Source organism: Tamandua tetradactyla, chromosome 15, assembly GCF_023851605.1.
Source record: "Tamandua tetradactyla isolate mTamTet1 chromosome 15, mTamTet1.pri, whole genome shotgun sequence".
Classification (NCBI taxonomy): Eukaryota; Metazoa; Chordata; class Mammalia; order Pilosa; family Myrmecophagidae; genus Tamandua; species Tamandua tetradactyla.
The window spans coordinates 38,290,350-38,310,040 of NC_135341.1; the positions used below are offsets into that span (position 1 = coordinate 38,290,350).

Consider the following 19,691-nt stretch of genomic DNA (forward strand, 5'->3'; position numbering starts at 1 on the left):
CAGATGGGATCAACCTTTTAAAGGTCCCCCTTTTTTGTTTAGGTGATTCAGCAGTTAGAGACCAGTTTGGGTGTGTGCACCTTTTGCCAACAGTTTTGCTGTTGTCTCTTTTATTTCCTGGGGGCACTTTTGTATGTACACACTTGCCAGCCTCTTTGGTTACACCTTGAGCACCCCTGTGCCTGGAGATAAGTGGGATTTTAATTCAGTACTGTAAGTGGCTCTGTGGCATACACTCTCGGCAGGAGATACCCAGGGGTATCTGAGCTGTGCTGCTACTTTGTGATGCTTGTACTGCACAGGAGTTAATGAGGGGGGGGGGCATCCAGATTGATAGGTCCAGATCATAGATTTCTGTTTTATTTTGGGGGGTGGGGGGCGGAGAGGGCAGTGCATGGTCCAGGAATTGAACCTGGGTCTCCTGCACAAAAGGTGAGCATTATGCTACTGAACCACTTATGCATCCTAGGATCTCCTATCTTTTTTGTTTTGTTTTGTATTTCTTTGATTCAGCCTTTGTAGAGTCCTTGTCCAGTCTCTGTTGTCCTCCAGAGTTTCAAACAAGTGAGATTTGTCTCATTTGTTGTTTTCCTGGAATCTGTGCTGCAGTTCCTGGAAAATAAACTTTGGATTGCATGCTTGAATTCCCCACTTGATTCCTTCACTTACTAGGGATTGGGTATAAAAATCTACATTCAAAATAATTCCTTTCAGTTTTGAACACATTGTTCCATTGTCCTGTAGCACCCAGTGTCATTGTTGAGAAATCAGAAGCCTGTTTCTCTTACCTTGGCATGTACTGTTTAAGAGAATTTCTTTTTTGTTTTTCTCTTCTTTCCTTTTCCATCCTCTTCTCCCCATTCTCCCTGCCATCCTATCTTCCCTACTCCTTCTCTCCCTAACTCCTGCCCATCCACGCACCCCATCCTGCTTTTTTGCCCTGGACATTCTTATATGTGTCTCTTGGTAATGCATGCAAGAGTTTCTCTTAATATACATATGAAGGAATGGAAAACCTTGGTCTAAAAGATATGTACAATTTCTACCTTACAAATAATGGCATACTGTTGTCTAAAAACAATTATGCTGATTTACAACTTGTTTGCAAGGTCCAAATGCTACTCATCCTTTCTAGCACTTGATATTGTCCGTTTTTTTCATTTGGCAATTCTTTTAGGTGTTTACTGGCTCTCAGTGTAGTTTTAATTTACCTTTCCTTGATAGCTAGTAAAATAAGCGCTTTTTCTTATGTTTCTTGGCTATTCAGATACTCTGTTACGTGAAGTAGCTATCTTCTTTTCTTTTTTAAAGATTTTCTTAATTGATTTGTAGGCACTCTTTATAAATACTGTAAATGAGTTCTTTCATTATGAATATTGCTGGTATCTTCTTCAACACTTTGGGTTGCCTTTCACTCTCTTAAAGGTGTATTTGGAGAGACACAAGTTCTTAACTTTAATGTAATTCAGTTAATCATTTTTCCCTCTGCTTGGTTGGTGATCTGTTTTAGAAATCTCTGCTTATCTCACAGACATGAAATATCTGCATATTATCGTATGGAAACTTTGTTATTATTATTTTTTTATCTTTCACATGTAGCTGTACAGTCCACCTGAATTGATTTTTTGCCTATGATGTGAGGTAGGGGTTAAAGTACCTTGCCCCCTGCCCCCTCCATCATTTAGGTATTCATTTGACCCCGCACCATTTATTGAAAAGACCGTTCTTTTCCTCATTGCTCTGCAGTGTCTTGTTTGTCATTAATTAAGTATCCATATATATGTGAGTCTGTTTATTGTAAATGTTTATGGAAACTTTTTTGGTTTGTCAGTATCATACTGTAGTCATTACTGTAGTTATATACTAAGGTTGGATCAAGTAAAATTGTCATTTTTGTAAGTCAGAAATTATGAGTTATCAGCAGTTTTATATGGCTTAATCTAAAAGTGCAGTTTGATATATAGACGCTTATGTTCTTCTGACTTTGTTCTTCATGATTGTCTTGTCTGTTCTTGGCCTTTTACATTTCAATGTAAAATTTAGAATCAGCTTGCCAATTTTTAAATTAAAAAGAAAAAACCTACTGGAATTTTGCTTGGGATTGCATTGAATTTATAGGTAAGTTTGCGTATAATTGACATCTTTAAAATACTGTCCTCCAGTACATAGTACAGTACTGAGCATGTTATATCCTGTCATTTATTTGTTTTTAACTTCTCTAATTTTTTAAAAAAGTTTTCTGTGTAGCAGGTCATTGGTTTTGTTCCTAGGTATTTTTTTGAATACCAATGTAATTGTTATTTAAAATTTTTTTCCCAATTATTTGTTGCTGGTATATGAAATTACAATTGGTTTTAAAAAATTGACTTAGAATTCAGTAATTGCTAAATCCAATTACTAATTCTAATAGTTTATTTGATTTTTTATATATGTAATTAAATTGCCTGAAAATAATGACCATTTAATCTTTTTCTTTATAATCCTTATACTTTTAAGAATTCCTTTAATTGGCTCATTTCAAAGTATTACTTGATTAGAAGCAATAGCAGACATCCTTTTTTTCTCACTCACTCAAGGGAATGATGTTTTTAATAGTTTTTTGGTAGATATCCTTTCTCAGATAATGGATGTTCCTTTCTTTTCCTAATTTGCTAAGATTCTTTTTTCCAGAGGTTTTTCTGATTCTATTGAGAGACGAACTTTTAGTTTTCTCCTTAATCTATTACTCTGGTGAATCACATTAATAGAGTTTTCTAATGTTTAATTAGCCAACTTGCCTGAAAATGTAGCTTCGTACAGTACTAGATTTGATTTGCTAACATTTATTTTAGGACTTTTTTTATCTAAATGAGGCATCAGCAAACTATGGCTCATAAATCAAATTTAGCCTGCTGTTGTTTTTGTATGACTCATGAGCTAAGAATGGTTTTCACATTTTTGTGTAGTTGACAGAAAATCCACAAGAGAATATTTCATGTCATGTGTGTACATATGAAATTCAAATTTCAGTGTCCATAAATAAAGTTTTATTGGAAAACAGATATACTCGTTTCCCCAGAGATGCCTGGAAGGTTTTATTTCTCTTCTCCTGCCCTGCCTCCCACCAGCCCTCAGCCAGTGTTTGCCTGGTAAGGGTTAAAAAACAAGGTCCCCTTACTTATGGTGGGTGTGACTTTGAGGTAAAATTTTTGTTTCCCCGCCTTCCTGTGGGAATAGGAGGAGTCTAGATTTCATCTGAAACCAGTTTGCTCCTCTTTACTCCTTTACAGGAAGTTTACAAGAAAACCTGTCTCAGGCTTTGCTTGTACTAAATGGGATTCTGGTGTTTTAGTTTACAAATCCTGGCATATGTTTCATTCCAGTGAACTTTGTCTTTAATGGAGTAGGTAGATTGTCAATTAATTTTGTAGCTTTCAATTTTGGGTGGTCTTCAGAATCACCTCCAGAACATTAAAAACTGGGATTTGTCAGCCCTATAATTGCATGATTCTGATCTATTGGTTTTTCACATTTAACTCAAATTTTTACCTCTATTTCAGGTAAAATATTAGAGTTCTGATAATCAGAACTGGAAAAATTCCTTTGGTTTTTTTATTTGTTCAGTTTTCATTTAGTAAACTTATTTTTACTTTTAGACTTAAAAAAATTATTTAAAAGTTTCTGAAAAGTACTTTTATGATAAAGGCATTTGCCACCACTAAGATTGCTCAACAGTGCCTGCTCAGTAGTCTATTATAGTTTAAAATTTTCTCCTTCCTGCTAAGAAGAGTTAAAAGCAAGCCACTGTTGTATCATGTTAATATGCTTTTCTAAAAGCAGAGGAGCTATTTTTATTGCCCTGTCTTTTAATGATATGATGACTAGCATGGTGACTTGGTTTATATTGTTGCTCTGTTAGCTTTCTTTCCATAATAGTAGACAACATGATTGCTCTGGCATATGCTATGTTTAGAAAGTAGAAGAAATGAGGTGAATATTCTTAATTAGTGTTGATGTTTCAACTTTGAGTCTCTTTATTTTTCCAGTTCTGAAAAGTTTTTTAGTTTTAACATGCCTGTTTAGTTTCAAATTAGATATGCTGGGTGTGTGGGTGGTTCAGTGGTAGAATGCTCACCTTCCATGCGGGAGACCGGGTTGGATTCCCAGACCTTGCACCACCCCACCCCACCCCTACCCCCTAAAAAAGAAAGAAAAAAAAATTCGATATCCTTTTTTTAAACTACCGCCATACTGTTTTAGAACTGTTTTGTTTAGCTAGCCCCTTTGTTTTGTTCATTTTTTGTAGTTTTGGCCTGCCTCTTGTGTAAAATAGTTCACTAAGAGCAGAGAAAGTATATACATCATTTAGATATGGTACCTCCCTTTCAGACTTAGCAGCTTATAGGAGCTGGTATTTACAGCTTACTATATATAGTATAGATCAGACTAGGTAAGTATTATAATAGAAGTACAGATGAGGTATCTGTTCTGACTGGCATAAAGAAACAGATTCTAAAAAGGAATTACAGAAGAGGTAATTGATAGTTAACATGGACTTTGAAAGGTCTTTGTGGATCTTGAAAGACTTGGACACACGAGGAGGAAAATAAAAAATTTCGAGTACAGAGAACAATATATTCAGGGTAGTGTAAATCACATACTTGTAAATGGCAAATAGTCCCGTGTGACTAAAATAGAGGGAGATCCTGTTTGGAAAGCTGCTGGTTATGGTAGGTGATAGGACTAATTCTTCTAGGAACAGGTGGGCTTGCTATCACGAAGGAGTTTGGGATTTTGTAAAAATAGGCATTGGGATCCTTTTAAATCAGCTGGAATGTTCTCCTGGTGAACAGTCTGCTGACTGTCTCCAACTTCCTCCATGTTTTAAGAAGAAAAGGTAGGAAGAAAATCAGTTTTGAGGTATAGCGAAGTCATTGTGTCAGATAAAAAAAACTGTAGAACCCCAAGATTTTGCTTATTCTGTCACTCTCTGTTTCTGTTTCTGGTGTTCTCTAGCTCTCCTAAACTGAGCCTTATTACCAGCCTCATTTATAAGTGACTTCTTTTCTCTAGTTTTCATTATTGTCACCTGTTGAGGGGATTAGATCCTAGATCATTTGAACTGATGTTTTTTAAAAAAGATTTTAGAAATTTTAAGTGGTTAGAAACGCAGGTTATGAACAAACTTGGAAGCTTTCCTGGCCTAATTAGAGGAAGAAAGGATAAGTAGGGAGAAGAGTAAAGTTTTTTAAAAATAACTTTCCAAAATGTAAGGGGATGAGATTTGATATTATTGGAAATCTTTGAAAGATTCACTTTTTTAAAATTAATTTTTAATTGTTTTTAAAATACCGAAAAACACCAAACAAATGCAAACATTCTTAACTTTTGATCATTCTGTTCTACATATATAATCAGTAACTCACAATATCATCACATAGTTGCATATTCATCACCATGATCATTTCTTGGAACATTTGCATCTATTCAGAAAAAGGAACAAAAAGAAAACAGGAAAAAATTCATGCATACCATACAACCTACCCCTCCCTTTCATTGATCACCAGCATTTCAATGAAGATTCACTTTTTTTTTAGTTAGTCTGAGATAAACTTGAAGAGTCAATCTTAAGGATGGTTGTAGCAGAAATTTTTAAAGTCCTGTGTCATTGTCATCTCTTGTTTTGGCACACATAATGAGTCCTAGTAGGACCAGAATTCTGCATCACATGGCTAACAGTGGGAGGTATCTAGTGTAGTTCATTCTTCCTGGAGAAATAGACTTAAAAATTCACTTAGAAATGTGGCAGCTTACAGATCCCAAATGTGTTGTCAGGACTGAACACAGGCTGACTGGATATTTCCTTTAAGTAAGCTAGGCTTTCAGCCTGTACCGCAAGGTTTGATGTTTATGAATATGTGTGTGCATGTGTATGCAGTATTTTTATATTTAGAGTATGGGGCTCACTAAAATAATGGTAGGAAAAGGAGCTCTCTGTTTTCCGGGCTACATGGAAGTAAAATCAATTTCTTTTAACTTGCGTCAGTATGCTGTTTCATTTAAGAATGTAGCTGGGCGACTGCCTCAGCTATTCTTGTAATCAAGGGCTCTCTCTCGTTGCTAATCCTCTGATGAACAGAACAAATGGTGGTTATGAACAGAACCCTGCTGAGCTTAGAAATTCTATCGGTTCATAATAGTACAACTGTTGTCCTTGAAAGGTGTAGGGAGGCACCTGGGGGTGGAAAGTTAATCCATTCTACGAGGGTATAGAGTTTATTGCTCAGGACAGTTAAGATGTTGCTGAGTTGTCTGTTATCAATTTGCCAGTGTGGTTTTGGGGAGGAGCAGGGGATGTTCAGATTTGCCTCTGGGATCATATGTGACTGTGAACTGTACAAGATGGTAGTTGATTTCCCTAGAGGTGAATGTTAATAAAGATTTGGTTATACTTTGAGATGAAATACCATGTTGATTGGAAGTATAAACAAGATTTTCAGGTGAAATACGTTAAAAACAAAACACTGCCACAAACATAAAGGTTTAACTTAATTTATAACAGGGCTCTGAAGAGATGTATTAAAAACAACTATGCAGGTAAAGTCACCATTTAGAGCCGAAACGCTTGCTAGGCAAACTCTAAAAATCTGATGTTGAGTATGAAATATTTTTATGCAGGCTATACATCTAACCATAGCAGATTATAAATGGCCCCCAGGACAGGCTGGGATGTTGCATTCCTTCCAGGTCTGAGGAATAAGCAATGAATTTTGGCCATGGCACTCATTAATGCTCTGGGATTGCAACTTAGTATTGGCTTCAGAATTCTACATCATTTAAATTAGTCATGAAAAAAAGTATAGAAGAAGTATTAACCCAGATATTGTTACAGTTCTGTGTTTTGTCTGTAACTCCCTCCCCTATCTCCCCAAACCAAATAAAAAAAACAAACAGGACAATCATCAATCATACAGAAAATTTAAGTGAGCATTATGAGCAATCTCCTACCCTTAAGAATTAATATAAAAGTTTATTAAATCAGATGTTTAGTGCTCTGAGTATATTTTCCTCGGAGAAATATGTATATATATATTTTTTCCTCAGAGAAATGTTTTTTGTTTTAAATGATGATTTTGTTTCTAAGCTAGTACAGGCAGCTGAGAAGAAAGTTTCTTCCTTAGCATTTGTTAAGCTTGGCTTTGACATTGTGTTAGCTCCCATTTTTTTTATTCATAGGCCCCTTGGCACTCCTACCCTCTCTCTTGTTCAGATACCTTATTCAGACCTGCTGATTATCTGATATGTTCCATTTACTAAATTATTTTTCTCCCTTCTCACACTAGAAACAAAAACTCAGACACTTTCATTGGGACTTTTCTTTGAAATTAGGAGGAAAGCTATCTGATAAGAACTAAATTCGCATTTAAGGCATGCATGTCCTATCAGCCTCTTTTAAATAGTGAAAAGGATTCTTTCTATACTTTAACAGTTAACACATGAATCTCATTTGAAGTTTGGCTAATGTGACCGAGTGAAAGGAAAGGTTTCTTGAGTATGGTGATGGGAGTTAGGTTTCTGGTCTTGATTTTCATGCGTTATTTTCTTATTCCATTTTAGCTCCAAAGAAAGACTTTACAGGGAGTGGACAGAGGAGGGCAGAGGCAGCAGCAGATCATTTGTAAACTACATTGACAGTTTCTCATTGGACAGAATAAACACAGACCCTAAGTGAGTAACTATTGATAAGACTGACCTGCAATTTTCAGGAAGACTTCTTGAAACTTAAAATGTTGCCTTAGGGTGCACAGGTGGTTGTGGTAGAATGAATGCCTTTCATGCGAGAGACCTGGGTTCGATTCCTGGACCATGTACTCCCCGCCTCCACCAAAAAAAAAAAGTTTCAGTGTATTTAAGTTAGATATGAATGAACACTATTTAACCTGTACAGAACAGAGAATATTTTTAGGTCACTGATTAATTCCAGAGTTTGTGAGCTATCTTAAGTAAACCATACAACAGAGAAAATAGTTGTAGCCTCATTGTATATTCTTACTCATTATATGATTATATAACTATTAATAGTAAGAAGATTGTCAAGAGACCAAAATTCTGTTCTGTGCTTCATCATTATGTCATGCAGTTTCCTCTTGCCTTGGTTTACCTATTTTCAAAATCTTCCTACCAGTTAGTTCCTCTTCAGGTATGTTGTCAGGACAAATGATCAGATGTCCAAAGTGTTATAATCGAATACTGTGTTCTCTTGGTGTCTGGTTAGATAACTTGGGTCTTATTTTCTGGCAGAGTGGTGTCAAATCTCCTTTAATGTTAGCCAGAATTGGATGGAGTTTCTTAAGTTTCAGTCAGATTTGCTCAAGCAGGGTACTGTGCACTGGTGAGTTTGTTTTCTTTCTCTTCCTTTCCAAGAATGCTTTGCCTTTCAACAACCCTGAACCCAGTTATAATAGAGTGCTAGATATATAAAATAATACTCATAAATATTCACGTTGAAGGTCTGTAAAAGATTTTTGTTTTTTGTTTTTTCTTTGCTAGCTGAAGTGATGAAACTGAATTATAAATAGTTAATGGAATAATTAACCTCAGAAATTATTTAACATTTCTCATTTTACATATTAGGGAACCATGTGCCAAAAGGTGACTCATGCAAGGCCACAGCAAGAATCAGATTAGACCAGTGCTTCTATGAGGCATAGAAACTTCTGTATCCAGCTTTTTTCTCCTGCTTCCTAGTCCCAGATCCATTTAAAGTTAATTTTACTGTCTATACAAAAAGAAGAATAGTATAAGCAGTCAGTGAGAGATAATTTCTTTAAAGTAGATACTTCTCATTCATATAGGTACATTTTTTGATTGTCCTAAATATCTAAAGTTAAGAATACCATTATATCATATCCTTTTGTCCATAAAATTCATAAATTACTAAATTTTTAATGGTATAACTTAATATTAAATGACCTTAAAAGATAGTGTAAATGCAGGGTGAAATTCATACATGAATTTATTAACATAAATTCTGAAAAACTTGCAGTTTTAACAAATCATTTATAGTGTACTTCGTTTATGATATGCATACATATTATAGAATAGGGTAACTATAAAATCAAATAATCTCTTTATTTTACTGAAAACTGAACTTTATGACTAAGAACCAGTGTTTTCACAACACTAGCAATTGTCTTTATAGGATAGTTTTCCACAAGTAAAGTTTGTGTCTTTTTTTTAATGCTATGTCTATTTATCTGGGGTGACAAGAAGAAAATAGCCACATTGTATTGAAAGCAGATGCTGGTTTGTAGGCTAGTTATACTCATAGTGAAGTGATCTTTGCATTTTCCAGCATGGTATCTTTTTTTTAAAAAAAAAGATTTTATGGTTAGACTTATGTGTGTGTGTGTTTATATAATATTTTTATTGTAAATCTTAAACAAACATACAAACATACTATACATGGTGTACAGTCAGTGGCTCACAATATCATCAGATAGTTGTGTGTTCATCACATGACCATTTTTTTGAACATTTGCATCTCTCTAGCAAAAGAAATAAAGAGAAAAAACTCATACATACCACACCCCTTACCCCTCCCTCTCATTGACCACTAGTATTTCAATCTACTCAATTTATTTTAACCTTGTTCCCCCTATTATTTGTTTATTTTTTATCCATATTTTTTACTTATCTGTCCATACCTAGATAAAAGGAGCATCAGACACAAGGTTTTCACAATCACACAGTCCATTGTAAAAGCTATGTCATTATACAGTCATCTTCAAGAAATATAGCTACTGGAACACAGCTCTACAATTTCAGATACTTCCCTCTAGCCACTCTAATATACCATAAACTAAAAAGGGATTATCTGTATAATGCAAAAGAATAACCTCCAGGATAACCTCTTGATTCTGTTTGAAATCTCTCAGCCACTGACACTTTATTTTGTCTCATTTCTCTCTTCCCCCTTTTGGTTAAGAAGGTTTTCTCAATTCCTTGATCCAGTATAGTACTGTTTGCAAACTATTTGTGTGCCATTGAAATATCTACCAACATACAAAGAACATACTTTGTTCTTTGGAATCACTGGCTAGTGGTCAAAACTGTGACTATTAAATCTGTAAATAATGTTTTGGTTTAGTAAATTGTATAATTTTCCATTAGTTTTACTTTCTTAGGCCGAATTTAAGCCACTGTTCATATGCCATGAATCACATTTCAGCCTAGGAAGTCGGGAAATATGTGGGAAAAAGGGAAAGATTACAATGGATAAAAAAAAGCTGACTTTAGAGAATCTGCACTCAGATAGATGAGGTTAGAAGATATATTTTTATTTTTGTGGTTTTATTTGTATTTATTTATTTATTTATTTTTGGGAGTGCATGGTCTGGGGAATCTAACCCAGGTCTCCCTCGTGAAAGGCGAGCATTCTACCACTGAACCACCTGTGCACCCTTGTGGTTTTATTTTAATTTTTACTTGTTTTAAGTTGGGAAAAAGTTTGAGTAGAATTGGATTAAATAAATGTCAGGTATATATTTCTGGGAAAACATGTTGTGCCCTTTTTTTTTTTCTTTGGGGGCTATTTATTAGTTTCCTATGACTGTCATAACAAAGTACTATAGACTTGGTGGCTTAAAACAGCAGAACTCTCTCTCTCTCTCTCACACACTTCTAGGGACTAGAGTCTAAAACCAGGGTATTAACAAGGCTATACTCTCTCTGGAGCCTCTAGGGAAGAATCCTTCCTTGCCCCATTTGGCTGCTGCTGGCTGTTGGGATGTCTTGGCTTTCTCAGTTTGTGGCCATATCCCTCCAATCTCTGTGTGGTCATATTCTTTCTCCTCTGTATGTCTGTTCCCTCTGTCTCTCTCTTTTTTTAAACATAACGACACACAAACGCGAACATTCTTGCCATATGATTATTCCATTCTTGGTATATATAATCAGTAACTCACAATATTATCACATAGTTGTATATTCATCACCATGGTCATTTCTTAGAACATTTGCATCAATTCAGAAAAAGAAATAAAAAGGGGGAAAAAAAAAAAGCAACTCATACATACCCCTTACCCCTCCCTCTCATTGACTGCTAGTATTTCCATCTACCCAATATATTTTAGCCTTTGTTTCCCCTATTTTTTTTCTATACCCTTCACCACTCCACTCCCTTTCATTGATCATTAGCATTTCAATCTACTAAATTTATTTTAACATTTGTCCCCCCATTATTTATTTATTTTTAATCCATATGTTTTACTCATCTGTCCATACCATAGATAAAAGGAGCATCAGACACAAGGTTTTCACAATCACACAGTCACATTGCGAAAGCTATATCATTATCCAATCATCTTCAAAAAGCGTGGCTACTGGAACACAGCTCTACAGTTTCAGACACTTCCTTCCAGCCTCTCCAATATACCTTAACTAAAAAGGTGATACTTATGTAATGCTTAAGAATGACCTCCAGGGTAACCTCTCGACTCTGTTTGAAATCTCTTAGCCATTGACACTTTATTTTGTCTCATTTCTCTCTTCCCTGTTTTGGTCTAGAAGGTTTTCTCAATCCCTTGATGCTGAGTTCCAGCTCATTCTAGGATGGGCACTTTTTGTATGTTAAAGATGCCACAGATGTTCTTTCAAGTTGCCTGTGACCATGAAACTTTACACAGCCTTTGTTTTGGGTTCATCTCTCTCAAAGTCTAACTGGTAACAATAGTTACATGAAAAGGACATGGGGAAAAGGCAGTTACTTTTCATGGCAATTACTTTTAAAAAATTCTCTGAGTCATTTTCTTGGTTTTCCCTGGCAGGGTCTTGAGTGACAAGAATCTTACTTTACATGTAAACTAGCTCTGGGTGGAGAATAGAACAGGGCTTCCCATTCTCGTTCATGTACTATGAATGAGCTAGAGGGGTACTAATAGTTTTGGTAGAAATTGATTTGAAATTGCCTTTCAAACCATTCAAATAACCAATAACAGTTCAAATTATATTTGAATTCCTGTTTATATAATTTTCTTAGAAAACTCTCTGAATTCTAAATTCCACAATGGTTATATTGGTGTATGAGAGGGAATTTTCTACTGGACAACAACTCTGTCATTCCACCTCTACCCCAAATTGAGGCCACCCCCAGGCAGCAAAGCTGCCGGTGTTTACCACTGGTGATTTACTACTGATAAAAGCTGTAGTTCTTAGTGACCAAGCTGAGAGAGGGAAATTGATGCAAGCAGCCCCAGACAAGAGGACTGTAGACTCTTGCTTTTTATCCTCTACTAGTTTTCAAGAATAGAAGTGTCTCAATTTGGTTTTTGCAATTTGTTGATTTCCCGTACCTTGAAATAGTTGAATTTGGCAATTTTGTTGAGTTTTAAACTTGTTTTTTATAGATTTACTTATTTCTTCATATTGCTGTAACTTAAATCCTTTAGTGCATGTTTTCTTTTGGTTTAATTTGATCTTATAATTATTTTTCTATTAAGAGATTAAATTTGATTTTACTTTGTTATGATTATTAGATAATATGAAATAGAATTAATTATGTTACTTTTCTCCATTATTATTTATTTGTTTATTTATTTTTGATCTTAGTGTTAGCAGTTAGCCAAAATAGGGCTAGAGTTTTATGGCTTTTCTTTTTGAAAACTTAAAAAGTTTATCTACAAAAAATAGAACATAATTTAACTATTTAGTAAAGAGCATTCATTGCAAGCTTTTACAGATTCAGAATATCAGCTTTTTAAAGTTTTCCTTGCATATTAATACATAAATAATATTTATATTGAGTTTTTCATAAACTTAGCTCAATTATATCAGTCAATATTTCAAGGCTTCCAGTTTTTTCTTATTGCATTCTTAATCCGTGTAATCTTAGTAAATTCTGAAGAGTTGTAGAAGATCTGTGTTTCTCTTTTGCAAGATTGAATTCCCTAAGCTGTAAAAGCCTACACTGTTTTTAAGTATTTACGTTTTAATGCATTTAATTTTTAAAATGTCTTACATCATTTATTTTTCTAGTTTCCTCCTTTATTAGGGAAGTGGTGGGATTAGTGAAAAATCATGCATAAAATACAAGATTCCACCGACAACAACAGCTTACATTGGTGTGGAACATTTGTTATAATTGATGATAGCACATTTTTATAATCGTACTATTAATTAAAGTCCATGGTTTAACTTAGAGTTCACTTTTTGTATAGTGTGTTCCATGGATTTTTTAAAAAAAATTTTTATTATTATCATATATTTCCTTTTTTAATCATACTTAGATATATATATCAATGCTGTTAATTGCATATTCAGTGTATGCAATTACATGGACCACCATCACCGCTCTCCATTGCCAAAACTTTTCCATCATTCCATATAGGAAGCTGTTTATTTTAAACCCTAACTTCTGTTTCCCATCCCATCTTGTTCCCTGGTAACCTGTATTCTAGATTCTGACTTTATGAGTTTGCTTATTCTAATTGTCTCAAATCAGTGAGATATCATACATGTCTTTTTGTGTCTAGCTTATTTCACTCAACATGATGTTCTCTAGGTTCATCCATGTTGTCACATGTATCAGGACTTCATTCCTTTTTATAGCTAAGGAATTTTCCATTGTATGAATATACCACATTTTGTTAATCTGTTCATCAGTTGATGGATTCTTGGGTTGTTTCCATCTTCTGGAAATTGTGAATAGCACTGCTGTGAATATCAGTGGACAAATATCTGTTCGAGCTCCTCCTTTCAGTTCTTTTGGGTATGTATGTAGTAGTGGGATTGTCAAGTCATGTGGTAGCTCTATATTTAGCTCTGAGGAACTGTATTCAGTTTTCGGAGGTCCCATTTATCTTTTTCTTTTGTTGCTTGTGCTTTGGGTGTATGGTCTAAGAAACTACTACCCATAACTTGCCTATTCCAAGATCTTGAAGATGCTTCCTTACTTTTTCTTCTGAGAGTTTTATGGTCCTGGCTCTTATATTTAGGTCTTTGACCCATTTGGGGTTAATTTTTGTATAAGGTGTGAGATAAGGGTCCTCTTGAATTCTTTTAAATATGGATATCCAGTTCTCCTAGCACCATTTATTGAAGAGACTGTTCTGTCACAGTTGAGTGGACTTGGCACCCTTGTCAAATATCATTTGACCATAAATATGAGGGTCTATTTCTGAACTCTCAATTTGATTCCATTGGTCAATATATCTATATGCCAGTCCTATGCTGTTTTGACCATTATAGCTTTGTAATATGCTTTAAAGGATGAAGTATAAGTCCTTGAACTTCATTCTTCTTTTTCAGATGTTTGTGGCTATCTGTAGCCCCTTAACCTTTCAGAAAGTTTTTGATAATTGACTTTTTCATTTCTGTGAAGTAGGCTGTTGGACTTTTGGTTGGGATTACCTTGAATCTCCAAGTCAATTTGAATAGAATTGACATCTTAACATTTAGCCTTTTAATCCATGAACACAGAAAGTAATTCTGTTTTGTAATTTTCTGCATACAAGTCCTTTACAACCTTGGTTAAATTTATTCCTAGATATATGATTTTTTAGTTGCTATTGTAAATGGGATTTTTTTCTTGGTTTCCTCCTCAGATTGCTTATTACTTATATATAGTAATATGTGTGTTGATTTTATAATCCTGCCACTTTGCTGAACTCGTTTGTTAACTCTGGTGGCTTTGCTGTAGATTTTTTTGGGGGGCTTTCTATTTATAGAATCATGTCATCTGCAAATATTAAAAATTTTACTTCTTTTTTTCTTTCTGATTTGGATGTCTTTATTTCTTTTTCTTGCCTGACTGCTCTAGCTAAAAACTTCTAGCACAGTGTTGAATTACAGCGGTCACAAGTGGGCATCCTTGTCTTGTTCCAGGTCTTAGAGGGAAAGCTCTCAGCCTTTCACCATGGAGTTTGATGGTAGCTGTAAGTTTTTCATATATGCCTTTTATTATGTTGAGGAAGTATCTTTCGATTCCTACCTTTCATAGTGTTTTTATCAAGAAAGGATGCTGGGTTTTTTCAAATGTATTTTTCTGCATCTGTTCTTCAGGAAGAGGATTTTTAATGCCCTTTTCTGTTCGCAGCAGCTAGCACACACTTCCATCTTCCCACGAAATTCTCCCTCCTCTATTTATCATTTCAATTGTTGTTGACTTCAACTCCAGTAGTTCTGTTTGGTTCCTTTTTAGGATTTCTGTCTCTTTACTTAGACTCTTATATTGTTCATTTATTGTTTTCCTGATATCCTGTAGTTCTTTCTCTGTACTTTCCTTCATTTCTTTAAGTTTTTTTTAAAACATTTTTAATTGTGAAATATAATATATACATAAAAAAGTGATAATTTTCAAAGTACGTTTTAGCAAGTAGTTATTGAACAAATTTCAAAGTATGGGATGATTTACAGTTACACAATTTCAGGTATTTCCTTCTAGTGATCTAAGACACTGGAGATTAAAACAAAACAAAACAATATTATGATTCAGTAGTCATACTCATTTGTTAAATCCTATCTTCTCTGTTACAACTCCTCCTCCTCCTTTGATCTTTCTCCCAGTCATTAGAGATATTTAGGCAATGACCATTCTAACTTCTTCATGTTGAAAAGGTTCGTAAGCATTTTAAAGGCTGGTTTTTTTTTGTTGGTGTTTTCTGTATTTTCATCTTCCTTTAGATGGGCCATCATTTCCTGTTTCTTTGTTTATCTTTTACTCTTTTGCTGTACGTTGTACATTTTAATGTTCTAAAATGTTAACTCTGGTATTTATTCCCTGGGATGTCTGTTTCCTGGTTTTATTGCTAGCTGGTGATAAGACAGAGATTTTCTTGAGCTTCAGCCCTCTTATCAGTAATGTCTACCCAGGATGGATGTGCTGTGCAGGGTTTTCCCTGTCTTACTGGGCCTCTGTGTTGTTGTGAGATTTTGCTTGTTGTTTTGGAGTTCCCCAGTTTATAGGAGTTTGGTTGTCTCCTCTGTTTCCCAGGGACAGACCTCCCTCTCCCAGGTTATCTGAAGCCATTAGGCCTTTGCCCCAAACTGTCCACCTCTATAGTTTTTGTGCATCTTAAAAATTTTCTCTAGCTGCTTTTTCCTGGAGGGCAAATTCTGGAAGGAGGGTTACCTTGGGGGATACTTTTTTAATTCATTCTTTCCCAGGCAGTACATGGCCAGGGACTCCTAAAGGGTGCAGGAAGGGTGCCAGAAACTTCTCCGATGACTTCACAAAGCATTTGTTCTAATGATTACTGAGACAGGAATGTTGAACTCTCCATGTATATTTGTGGGTTTGTGTCTTGCTTCCTTTATTTCTATCAGTTTTTATTTCATGTATTTTGAGGCTCTGTAGTTAGGTGCATAGACATATAGGTTTTGTCTTTTGATAAATTGACCCTCAGTTTATCTTTATGTAGGTACCTCTTCATTCCTGGTAATATTTCCTGTATTTTATCTTACATTAGCATTGCCACTCTATCTTCTTTTGAGCAATATTTGCAAAGTATGTCTTTGCCTTTCCTTTTATTTTCAATCCATTTCTTTTTAAATATTTAATAAAAATGGGTTTCTTATAGACAGCATATAGGTGGGTCTTACTTTTTCATTGAATCTGAAGATCTCTGTCTTTTAGTTGGTGTATCTTGATTATTTATATTTAATGCAATTGTTTACTTTCAACCCATTGGGTATAACTGGATTTAAATCTATCATCTTGTTTATTGCATTTGATTTGTTCCATCCATTCTTTGTTTTTCTCTGACTGCTTTTAATTAATTGAATGATTTTTTATGATTCCATTTTACCCCCCAATATTGGCTGGTTATTTATATCTCTTTTTGGGGGGGGGGGGAGGGGTGTGTGTGTGCATGGTCCAGGAATTGAACCTGGGTCTCCCACATGGAAGGCAGGCATCCTAATGACTTACCCATGCACCCTATATCTCTTTTTAAAATATTTAGTTTTAATGAGATAACATAAAGAAGTTTTTCTTGTATTTGGATTCATATGCCCTGACAATCTTTAACTTCCTCAGTCCAAATGTCTTACAGACATGGGGAAATTAAAAAAAAAAAAAATCATCAGTGCCAAATAAACCGTGCTTCAACCTTTTTACAAAAGACCCAAAGTAAATAGCGAAAAGATTCTTCCTTTTCTAAGTCTCTGCAATTTCAAAACAAGAAAAAGAATTATTTTGTAGTACTGGTTACACGAGTAGGGATTGAGTTTAAGAAATTAGTTACAAGATCATTCTGTTAATACCTAAAACCAAAATGCTCCACACAATTACAGAATTACTTGTTTTTTCCAGCTACATGGAAATTGTTTCCACCTCACTTGGGACTAATGAAGCAAAGAAAATAGAAAAGGTACTACTTCTGAATAATGCTGTTAGTAGTAACATTAACAGCTTGTCATATAATAGACAGACAACATTTGTAAACCAAAATTTTGATTACAAATTGATGAACCTGTAGGCTTTTGTAACTTTAGTTTCGAAACATAGTATTGGGAATAAAATACTTGAAATGTAAAATGAATAATTCAAGACAAGATATTATGAGCACATTGCTTAAGTTTCTGTATTGATGGTGATGTGATCTTGGTATAAGAAAATATAAAAACTTTAGCATCAAAGAGTTGATGCTCAGAAACCTGTGATTGAAGAAATCCTTCATTTTATTCACTGAGAAACTCATTTAAAAGTTGAACTACAGATCTGTACTCCACATTAAATATGTCATAAAAATGGAAAATCCAGTTAATTCCAAGCCACTACAGTTCATTTGCTTTCAACTTTGTATGTGAGGCAGTGGTATCAAAATACCACTCTGCTGTTTGAAACTGAAATGCTAGCTGTCCAGAAGAAAATGTTAATAGTAGGTGATTTATTCTTTCTTTGCACATTCATTGGAAGATAATTATTGACTTAAAAAATGGTTTACTTAATTGACATATTTGAGCACCTAAATGAACTTAATCAGATTGCAGCGTGTCAAAGTTTATGGCTTCAAAACAAAAATTCCTCTTTGGAAAGGTTAAGTTATAAATGTTTGGTCCTTTTTACTTCTTTTTTTAGGATTCAGATTTTAGTAAAATTAGTAGTGCAACATCTGCTTCATTACTTTGGAACACTTGATGTGATTTAGGAATACATTAGCACCATACAAGACATTTAATTAGCATGTGTTTCGAGAAAAATTAGAGAAAAAGGTCTTTCTACCACCTTTTTATGTGAACATGATTTTTAATCAATGGAAAACCATCTAGAACTTGAAATGATCTTCATAAAAAGTCTTGATGGCAATTATGGTAGCTATTTCAAATAGGGAACTTCATATAGAAAACTAGGTTCAAGGAAGCAAGCTCAAATTTTTATTTTTTTAAAAAGGTTTTACTCGGATTTTTAGTTGTTGTAAATTCATTATTTAATATCTTTCTAAATCTTGGTGTTTTATTTTTTCTTGTATAATATAAAGAATATATAATGAATGTTTTCACCAAGCCTTATATGAATATCGATAACCCCCTTCCAGCATCTCATGTGGTGGAGAAATGTTATCCTTTTCTTTCTATGCACTTGCTAGGAGAGGTAGGACTTGTTCCTGGGCTCACTTTCCCCTCTGTACTTTGTTTTCTGTGGTAGAACTGAGTTTACAATCTATGCTAGTCTGATTTATTGTCTTGGCTCTTGTGTCCCCATGCTACCACTCTCATACCAGCTACAAAATTGAAGCATACAGTAAAACCTTTTAAGTGCTGGGTTTAGGGACTGGGGGTGGGATGGATTCTGATTTTTCAGGATTCTGGGACTGGGGGTGGGATGGATTCTGATTTTTCAGGGTTTTGGAAGTATTTGCTTTGTGTGTGTCTTGTAGTGTGGTAGCCTCAGCGCTTGGTCCTATGGGGGAAACTTAAAAAGAAGTAAGTAGTAATTGAAAAAGATCTGTATTGTTTATATTTGTGGTACAAAAAAAGGATTATATAAGTGAAAGGAGGGGAATGTATGTGGACAGAGATGAAAATAGAATGACTATTTCTTACTTTGTATTTATTTTTCCCCAGTCCATTTGTTGGACAAAAGTGGACAGTGGAGAAGAGTTTGAAAGGAAAGCCTGACCATTAAGTGGCTTGAAGCTTAGTAAATTTAGACTTTTTAAAAATTTGGGTTGCAGAGAAGGGAGAAAGACTGTGTATTAATTGAGATTCATTGGTTGCAAGCAACAGAAATAGTTGACTAAATTAGGCAAGTGAATGATTTATTGACTTAGACTTGAGAAAAAAGACAACCAGAGAAAGAAAACAACCAGAGTGACTGAACTGTTACAGCTATGGGCCTACTTTCCAGGGTGTGGCTGTGAAATGGTTCTGTTCCTATCATTTTCTTGCTGTCTTCTGATTGGCCTAACTCTAGTCATATAACCAACCCTATGGAGATAGGTATTGGTATATGTGTGTTTGCTTGTGCACCTGAGAGCAGAGAGGAAAAGGAAGCAGTAGATACTATTCTGTGCAACTAAGTATTGCTGTTTGACATATGTTTACCCAATCAATAATTTGGCTCATGTCTTCTTATTCTTATGAGTCTCTTGGAGCCTATTAAATTACACCCCATGAAAGCAGAAGTCAGATATTTATTTCCTACTGTGCTCTGCATGTTGTAGGTCTCAGTTTATTGAAAGCTCTTTGTCTCTTTTACTACATTATTTTTT

General features: G+C 34.7%; 1 protein-coding gene across 11 annotated transcripts in view; it reads left to right on the forward strand.

Moving 5' to 3' along the window:
- The window catches only part of LOC143657255 (microtubule-associated protein 4-like), a 286,603-nt gene that overhangs the window by 45,407 nt on the left and 221,505 nt on the right, over positions 1–19,691 (forward strand). For 6 of the 11 annotated variants that reach the window (XM_077129448.1, XM_077129449.1, XM_077129452.1 and 3 more), the window contains exon 1: positions 17,291–17,348. The exons of 3 other annotated variants lie outside the window; for them this stretch is intronic. In XM_077129448.1, coding sequence (XP_076985563.1) covers positions 17,295–17,348 — 54 coding nt within the window. In that variant the 5' untranslated portion in view covers positions 17,291–17,294. Of the gene's footprint in view, positions 1–7,596; positions 7,708–17,290; positions 17,349–19,691 lie in introns of those variants that run through there. 2 more of the 11 variants (XM_077129454.1, XM_077129459.1) reach the window with 2 other exon arrangements.